The 10000-nt window shown below is 41.7% G+C and overlaps 1 protein-coding gene across 1 annotated transcript in view; it reads right to left on the bottom strand.

Moving 5' to 3' along the window:
• Positions 1–126: 126 nt before the first annotated feature.
• The window catches only part of LOC113814975 (uncharacterized), a 20412-nt gene continuing 10538 nt past the window's right edge, over positions 127–10000 (bottom strand). Inside the window, exons 3-4 of the mRNA XM_027367049.2 lie at positions 7323–7566; positions 127–342 (exon numbers count right to left, since the gene is read on the bottom strand). Coding sequence (XP_027222850.2) covers positions 260–342; positions 7323–7566 — 327 coding nt within the window. The 3' untranslated portion in view covers positions 127–259. The remainder of the gene's footprint in view (positions 343–7322; positions 7567–10000) is intronic.

Here is a 10000-nt window from a genome sequence, read left to right as displayed (position 1 = left end):
GCAAGTGTACATCGTGACCAGCGTTCTCGTAGACGGGAGACCCTCGCATCCACGAAGTCGAATCATAGAAAACGGATGGAGCAACACCAGGACAGAGCCTGGAGTGGGTGTCTAACCGATCTGAAGGAGCACCCGACGGGTAGTTGGCGCTGAGGCGGAGACAAGAAAGGAGGGGCCTGTGGCAGCTTCAGCAGCGGTGGAGATGGAGGCTGGTGGGCGTGGTGGAAAGGATGGAGGTGGAAGAGATGTGGACAAGTGGTTACGAGAGCCAGCCTTGCAGAGGGAGAGATTGCCTTGCTCGTCGGCGGCGTCCCAGATTGCAGATTTTGAAGTGACACATAACTGCGGGAAGAAAGCAAGCATATTTAGACATTGGAATATGGGTTCTGGTGAATGCCCAGAGTCTATAATCAACATGTACGTGGGGAAAAGAGGGAGAAAATAACACAAAACCACAACACACAAAGTGACACCGTATTTTCCTCCTTTAGCTTCAGATTTAACCCTGCATTTGCTCACAGGAAAAGAATCTAAAGGCTTTTTGACCCGAGCGTCTGATCTTGTTTCTTCCGGCGACTGTCTCGTGCTCGCAAACGCACCGAGAGACGCCACACTCGCCAGGGTTCACACGTCCATGTGTATTACTTATCTACTGACATCTGTCTATCTGTTCTAGGTATGTCCAGCCGATCAAGAGCTGGTGTTCAGTCGATCAAGAGCTGGTGTTCAGTCGATCAAGAGCTGGTGTTCAGTCGATCAAGAGCTGGTGTTCAGTCGATCAAGAGCTGGTGTTCAGTCGATCAAGAGCTGGTGTTCAGTCGATCAAGAGCTGGTGTTCAGTCGATCAAGAGATGGTGTTCAGTCGATCAACAGCTGGTGTTCAGTCGATCAAGAGCTGGTGTTCAGTCGATCAGGAGCTGGTGTTCAGTCGATCAACAGCTGGTGTTCAGTCGATCAACAGCTGGTGTCCAGTCGATCGTACAGCTGATCTCTTCTAACAGATGAGCATACATGTCCCCGTATGAGTGTCCAGCGCGCTCTATATTCAGACAACACGGGGTTTCGCCTGTTGTCTTTTTTGTTGTTGTTGTTGTTGTTGTTTTTGGTCCTCTCGTTGCCTCAACCAATACCCACTATTAAGATTTATAAGATATTGAATTTCTCTCTCCCACTCTCCTTCTGGCTTCGAATCAGACCAGAATGAAAGGGTTGTCTTTTTGAAATGATGAATAAGAAAGTTCTTTTTTCTTCCTATTTCCACATCGAAGAAGAATTAAAAATGGAAAAAAAGGTCTTTTCTCCCTCCTTCTGCTTCGTCTTTATTCATATTTCCTTTTCTTGGTTATTTACCTGATGTTATTTTACTACAGTTATTCTTGGTTATTTACCTGATGTTATTTTACTACAGTTATTCACAACCGGAAGACGTCGAGAGTGGGTTGGCTCTCGCTGCCTCGTCTCTCTTCAAAGTTATTTCTGTTCTTGGTTCTGTTCCTGGTACTTGCAATGATGCAGCCTTGCTTTTTGATTGAGTTCTCCGCTGATTTTTCTTGCCCTGAATGCTGATCGACGTGGCGCACTCACAGCAACCCGCACTCATATAGTCGTACAAGTACACACGTACGCACACTGATATGTACTCACACGCACACATAGAATCCTAACCATTATTTATTTATTTTTATTTATTTTTTTTATTTATTATTTTTTTTGTGGGGGGGGTTGGGGTTGGAGTAATCGATTACCCACAGTGATTATTCTTGTAATTCAGTTATCAGAAATTGTGGCACTAGGAGAAAATATAGGAAACCTGTAAGAAAGCAACCCAAGGCATCCAAAAATTAAGTGGGAACTTCACTCTCTCTTCCATGTCCAATAATCTGCTACGTATATCAGTTATCAATGAAAAACAGTTTCTTTGATTAAATGGAAACAAATCATTATACCAGTTTAATTATATGGAAACAAATCATCACTTGGTTTTACTCCTACCAATTTAAGATCAATGTAAAAATATATATTGGCTTTACGAGTATTAATCACGTTGAACATGTGGCGGGTCTTAGAACGTGGGGCTCCTTTCTCCACTCGGAATTTCGGGTCTGCTCCTCGCCACCATTCTGCCATTCTTACTTCTTCCATTCATTTTACGTCATCTTTCTGCCATCCCTCCACCATCCTTCCACCATTCTTACTTCTTCCATTCATTTTACATCATCTTTCTGCCATCCCTCCACCATCCTTCCACCATTCTTACTTCTTCCATTCATTTTACATCGTCTTTCTGCCATCCCTCCACCATCCTTCCACCATTCTGCCATTCTTACTTCTCCCATTCATTTTACGCCATCTTTCTGCCATCCCTCCACCATCCTTCCACCATTCTGCCATTCTTACTTCTCCCATTCATTTTACATCGTCTTTCTGCCATCCCTCCACCATCCTTCCACCATTCTGCCATTCTTACTTCTCCCATTCATTTTACATCGTCTTTCTGTCATCCCTCCACCATCCTTCCACCATTCTTACTTCTTCCATTCATTTTACGTCATCTTTCTGCCATCCCTCCACCATCCTTTCACCACTCTGCCATTCTTTTACCTTTCTCCCATCCTTACATTACTCCACCACTCTGCCTTTCATTCTACACCATCATTCTACCATCCCTTCACCATTCTTCCATTCTTCCACCATTCTGCCATTCCTTTGCCATCAGTCTAACACCTCTCCGCCATTCATTCCTTTACCATTCTGCCATTAGTCCATCCCTCTGCCATCCTGCCCCCACAGAATTCCCCTGCCATCCCTCCGTCACAAACCCAGCTTGGTATTTCTCCGGCAGACCATCACATACCGTTATGCCATACCTCTACCACAGTACCACCCTTTCGCACATGCACGCACAAGCAAGCAAACAGACATAAACACACATACACACACACACGTACGTACAAGCACACATACACAAATGCAAATACACATACTTTCACATACACACACACACACACATACGTACAAGCACACATACACAAATGCAAATACACATACTTTCACATACACACAAACACAAAACAAACACACACACACACACACACATACGTACAAGCACACATACACAAATGCAAATACACATACTTTCACATACACACAAACACAAAGCAAGCACACACACACACACACATACACACACACACACACAGACACACACACACACACACACACACACACACATACGTACAAGCACACATACACGAATGCAAATACACATACTTTCACACACACACACACACACACACACACACACACACACACACACACACACACACACACACACACACACACACGTACGTACAAGCACACACACACAAATGCAAATACACATTACACACACACACACACACACACACACACACACACACACACACACACACACACACACACGTACGTACAAGCACACATACACAAATGCAAATACACATACTTTCACATACACACAAACACAAAACAAACAATCACACGCTAAACAAAAATCCCACAAACCGAATCGAAGATGAAAGTTTTTTTTATTATTCATTCATCTATCTATTTTTGTCTGTTTTTTCTTAATATCTTAGTTTCAGAACAAGAGAAAAGAGAAAAACAGAAGGAATAAAGATAAAATAAAATAAAACAAAAGGGAGAGGCAGTATACAACTGCTTTGTATTCATCTATTTATCTATTTTCGTCTATTTATTCTCGGTATCTGACTTAGTTTCAGAACAAGAGAAAAGAGAAAAAACAAAAGGAATATAAAAATAAAAGGAAGAGGAAGTATACAACTGCATTTTATTAAAAATATAGACCTATACACATCTAAAGATTATAGCATATTTTGTTATTCAATAAATAGCATATAATATAGAGGACTTTGTGATAACGACCAGCCGCGTCTATGCTGCCCAAAAAGTCATGATGTGACGACCAAAACAAAGTAATTCCAATCATTTTATTAAATTAATTCTTTTGATTGCCTGGCCACCACAAAAGTAATAAGTACTTTCGCTCTGTTAATAAGCTTCTGGAACTTTCCAAGGAGCTTCATTTAAGTACGGTAAGAACGGTAAACAAAATGCAAGAGAAAAAGAGAGAATGATTTTCAGGATAAATTCATGGTAACGAAATCTGCTGAATGGAGATAAACTTCGAAGCACTTTTTTGAGTTAAGAGAACAAGCGAAAAACATGTTTATTTACGTCTGTGTGTGTGCTTATTGATATGTATACAGGTAGACAGGTAGATAGACATAAACACACATTACATAGTGTATAAGTATGCGCGCGTGTGTGTGTATGTGCATATATATGTATATATATATATGAATATATATACATACATACATCTGAATATATATATATATATATATATATATATATATATATATATATATATATATATATATAATATGTTATATATATACATATATATACATGAATGTATATACATATATATATGTATGTATGTGTACATATCTATATATACACACACGCGCACACAAATCTGTTGATAGATAGATATAGAAAGTTGCATGTTTCTTTTCTGCTTGTCTCTGTCTCATAATCTGTGTTCTAATTCTATATTTATGAAATTATGAGCTGAACTAAAATATGAATTTAAATAAACAGATTTCTCTTTGACTCTCATTCAGATATAGAATTTCTTTACATTTTGATTCAAGCTGTAGATAAAAAAAACTTTCCTGTGTGTAACAAATCTCTTCTCTTTTTCTTTTATCAGACTTTGTTTAATTCTTTCATCTGACACTCACAGACATTATTATCGTCTGTTCCACTTTACTTCCGAACATCTAGTCACCCCTAACCTCTATCAAAATTCCCGTTTTCTCTTTCCTCTTCACCTCCCGTTTTCTCTTTCCTCTTCACTCCGTTTTCTACACGAAACTTCTTCTTCCGACACAAACTCGTAAGAAAGTCGTGTCTTTTCGTTCGTTTTCCGTTCGTGAAGTGGAGGTTTTCGTGAGCGAAGAAATTCATCAAATGAACGATGAACAGAGGGAGGTTTATCATCTGAGCGAACGGAAAGGGCAGATACGAAGGTACAAGATGCAGGGCCTTTTCTTCTGGGTTATGGAGGGCGCGTCAGCTTCTGGAGGGAGGAAGGAAAGAAAAAAAAAACGAAATAAGACGAAATAAAAGAAAAAGGTGCAAACAAAAATTAAATAAAACTAAATAGAAGGAAATGGAGTAAGATGAAATTAAAGAAAATGGAATAAAAGAAAACGGAGTAAGAGTAAATAAGAGAAAATGGAGAAAGATGAAATAAAAGAAAATGGAGTAAGAGGAAATAAGAGAAAATGGAGTAAAAGAAAACAGAGGAAGACGACATCAAAAACGGTAAAAGTGCAAAGGATGGAAATATGAGAAAGTGGAATAAAAGACGAAATCTAAAACAGGAAACAATTAAGAAATAAGAAGGAAACAACTAAGTAAACAAGCAAATAAAATAAATGGAAACGAAATAGAAAAAATAGAAAATTGAATAAAGAAGTAAGTAAATAAACAATTCGATAATCTGATTAGAAATGAGATTGTAAGAAAGAAAGAAAATGAGAGTTTAAATTATAGATCAAAATCACAATAAAGAAAAAAACTAAAATTAGAATTAAGAAAATGGATAATAATGTAACAAAGCAACCGCCAAAACTTTAGAAACAGAATCCAACGAAAACAAAATAAGTGGAAAGTCGCCTGAATCAATAAAAAAACAACAAAGAACTGAAGACTAGTAATAAGAAAAGGAAAAAAAAAATCAAAAGAGAGCTTTGAAAAGAAGGACCTTTCACCATCCGTCAAGCCTCCCCCCCTCCCCCCTACCCCCTCAATATTCTACCGCGATCTTAATATATCTTGATTTTTTTTCCTTTCCTTTCTTCGTTCCTTTGTTTTCTTTCTCTTACTCTCTTTTAGAATATAGTAATCCACGAATTGGGCCACCAGGTACGTCGTGTGGGCGGCTGCGTGCTCCAGTGACCGCGAGAAGAACGTCGTCTAACAGAAGCCGAGGCCGAGAACCAACAAGCCGGAGCAGACACGAGAGGTTCAGCCGAACAAGCAATGTTGTCGAAGAGAGGAAACAAAGATTCGTGGAATGGCGAGCGACAAAGGTGCAGAGAAGAGAGATGGAGATCATCCGGCTTGCTGACACTCGGGAATATTTCCAAAGCGTGACAGCCACTGGCATTCTCTGATACGGCACTTTTCAACGACGAGCAATGGTGTCAGTATGATGCTTTGTTGAAAAAGAATCGTGTAGCAAACTGTGGGAGCAAGCGTTGAGTGGTAGTGTGGACGGAGCCCTGCCCAGAGAACGTCTGGCAGCGGAAGGCATTCTCGTGGTGGCGCTGGTATCGGAACAGCCTGAGCGTAGACGCCCTTAGGAAGCTATGGGTCTGCAGACGAAAATGCCCTCGAGGCGCCAGTGATTCGTCCGCGCGTCTTCATAGCTCACGACCTGGTCCTGCTCGGTTGCGTGCTCGTCCGGACGTCCACGGAGCTTTCGCCTGGATCTACGGGGGTCCAGGTAGGCGGGGCAATCTACGGCATTCTGAGGCAGCTGATACCTGTGTTGAAGAGCTCCTAGATTTTGACTGGAGCAATGGTGTCCAGGAAGGACGCGCCCATCCTCTGCATCCTGCGAGCTGCATTGGCGAGTTCCTGGGCCTTCGCTGGATATATGGGCATCCTGTCCAACCAGTCCAGTACAGAATCTCTCTATCTATGCCAAATGGAAGCTGTTATACCCGACTTGTTCCTCCGTGCGAGGGGCAGACTTGAAATCTAGGGGGCGCCACCCAGTTATAGGGGTAACTCCCTTGAGTCACTACATTATAACCTCTGTCTTCCTTTAAGAGCGTCAATATGAAAGCACTGATGAAACTCGTGGATATAGAAGTGAGTTGCCGTACGATACCAGCCTCACCTTTTGCTAAAATTTCATGGCTGTTACAACTGCTACCACGACCACTAGTACTAATACAAAAACAGTAACAATTTCTTTACAACCCTGGCAACTACAACAGGTGGAACTGGGACATTACGGCTGCTATTAAAGCTTGAAGGTATGTGACGTCCAATCATCAACAACTACACAACTATGGAAGTACAACTATTTCTAACACAACAGCAACAACAGCTGCTACAAGAACACAACGACAACATCTGCTTCAACCAAAACAGCAGCTACAACAACAACAACGACTGCTACAGCCCACCCACCCCCATTCCCCCCCGGCCTCCCCAAGCGTCCTGGATCCCCGGCAACTCACCTCTCTTGGGTCTGGGTTCGCCGAAGGGCAGCTCGGGGAGGCGGGCTTGAGGGACGCCCCCCGCGCCGGCGCCGCCCCCGCTGCCGCCGCTGAGGGGTCGGTGGTCCCCCTCCACGCCCTCCTGGAAGCTCCTCCACACGTCGTAGGGGCTGCTGGAGGACGGGGGAGGCACGTGACCGCCCACCACCAGCGGGAAGGAGCGCAGGATCTGCTGCAGGTTTTTGGTGCTGTCGAGGGACGCCTTCTGCGGGAGAGAGGAAGAATAAGGAGCTTAGTCGCGCGGAGGATTTGGCGGTCGACTCTTACATTTAGAGAGAGAGAGAGAGAGAGAGAGAGAGAGAGAGAGAGAGAGAGAGAGAGAGAGAGAGAGAGAGAGAGAGAGAGAGAAAGAGAGAGATAGAGAGATTAGGTATCGGGAGGATAAAACTTTCATCTTTATGCATTTTTCATCAACATGTAACCCTGCCTCAAGGGAGAGTAAACGAAAAAAGTAAATAAATAAATGAAGATATACATACATACATACACACACACACACAAACACACCAACACTCACACACACACACACACACACACACACACACATATATATATATATATATATATATATATATATATATATAGAGAGAGAGAGAGAGAGAGAGAGAGAGAGAGAGAGAGAGAGAGAGAGAGAGAGAGAGAAAGAGAGAGAGAGAGAGAGAGAGAGACAGAGAGAGACAGAGACAGAGACAGAGAGAGAGAGAGAGAGAGAAAGAAAGAGAGAGAGAGACAGAGACAGAGAGAGACAGAGAGAGAGAGAGAAACATGCAGGGAAATGAGGGAAGTTGAGGAAGAGAGAAAGAGAAGATAAAACACGATAATAAATTCAATCTTAGGAAGTTGTCTCCGTTATACCATAGGTTAACATGAACTAGAAATTGCAGAATATGGCTATCCCAATGTCCCTGTCCTTCCCCCCCCCCCCTTCCCCCCGCTCTCTCTCTCTCTCTCCTTCCCTTCCTCCCTCCATCTCTCTTTCTCTCTCCCTTTCTCTCTCTCTCTCCTTCCCTTCCTCCCTCAATCTCTCTTTTTCTCTCTCTCCCTCTCTCTCACTGCATCAATCTCCCTCATCCTCTCCCTTCCTCCCTGCCACCCTGCCCTCGTTACCCCCCCCCTCCCTCCCTCCCGCCTTTCCTTTACTATGCATACACAAGTTAAATATTCACAAGTTCCCCGTAAACCACATTCCGTGGCGAAGGCGGAGCAGGAGGAGGGATAATGCGAAGAATAAATAGAAGGAAGGAATTAGAGAAAGAGAGAGAAAGAGAGAGAGAGAGAGAGAGAGAGAGAGAGAGAGAGAGAGAGAGAGAGAGAGAGAGAGAGAGACAGAAACAGAGAGAGAGAGAGCAAAAGGAAAACAGAGAAAGAAATAGATAGGAACAAACACAATGAATGAAACAGGAAAACGAAGACAGAGTTGAAAAAGGAGGAAGAGAAGACGACAATATAAAAAAGAAGAAAAACAAAAAGAGGAGGTAAAGATAATGAAGAAGGCAAACTCAGAAAGAAGAATAAATAAAGAAGAAAAGAATTCAAGGAAGAAGAGGAAGAGCAAATAAAAAAAAGCAAAAGGTAAAGAGAAGAAAGATGATAAACAACAAAAAAGAGGAAGTGGAAAGAGGGAAAAAGAAAAAGAAGAAAAAAAAGACAAGAAAGAGTAAGAAGGAAAGAAAAGAAAAGAAATAGGAAGAAGAAAATGGAAAAAAATAAGAAAGTGGAAGAAAGAGGAAAGCAAAAAAAGGAGGAAGAAAGAAGGGAAAAAACAAGAAAGGAGAATTTTTTAAAAATCAAGAAAGACCAGAATGAGAGAAAAGAAAGAAGGAAAAGAAGACAGAAAGAGGAAGAAGAAGAATTTGAAGAGAGCTTTTTAATTGACACTTGTAAGAGAACACGGGCGGGGGGGGGGGGTAAGAAAATAAGAATAATAGGATAAAGATAAACAGGGAGATAAAAGGAGACGGATGAATTGTGGGAAGAGCAAGATGAGATAATCAGGTAGGGAGAGAGGAAGAAGGGGGAAAATGAAGAGAATAATAATAAAAAAAATATATAGAGATAACAGAAGATGAAAGAGATGAATGAGGATTAAGAAAATAAGGAATAAAGGATAGAACGATAAGGAGATGAAGGAGACGGATGAATTGTGGGAAGAGCAGGATGAGATAATCAGGTAGAGAGGAAGGAATGTGCGAGGAAGATTAAGAAAATAAGAGAAAATGGATAGAGAGAGAGAGAGGGAGACGGAGAAATTGAGGCACAGGAAAGACGAAATAATGGGAAGACAGAAAAGGGAAAATAAGGACAGGTAGATTGGAGGAAAAGGATACCATTATCTCCTATTTTCCTTATCAATATCGTTATCATTTTATAATCTACAATCTTCTTATTGGCATTTTTATAGGTCTTCCGTCGGCAACTAACCACAGAGACACAGCATTAAATAATTTTAAAATTATACAGGATGAATTAAGATTTTCAAAAAGGATTTATGAGAGAGTTAAGTAAAAAAAAAAAAAAAAAAAAAATATCGATTCTCCTTCTCTTCCCCCCCTGGACCTCCCTCCCTTCCCCCTTCCCCAACCCGTTCCCAACCACCCCTCCCCCACCCCTTCCCAACCACCCCTCCCTCACCCCTTCTC

This window comes from Penaeus vannamei, chromosome 9 (assembly GCF_042767895.1).
Source record: "Penaeus vannamei isolate JL-2024 chromosome 9, ASM4276789v1, whole genome shotgun sequence".
Lineage (NCBI taxonomy): Eukaryota > Metazoa > Arthropoda > Malacostraca > Decapoda > Penaeidae > Penaeus > Penaeus vannamei.
This window is presented reverse-complemented; position numbering and strand designations above follow the sequence as displayed.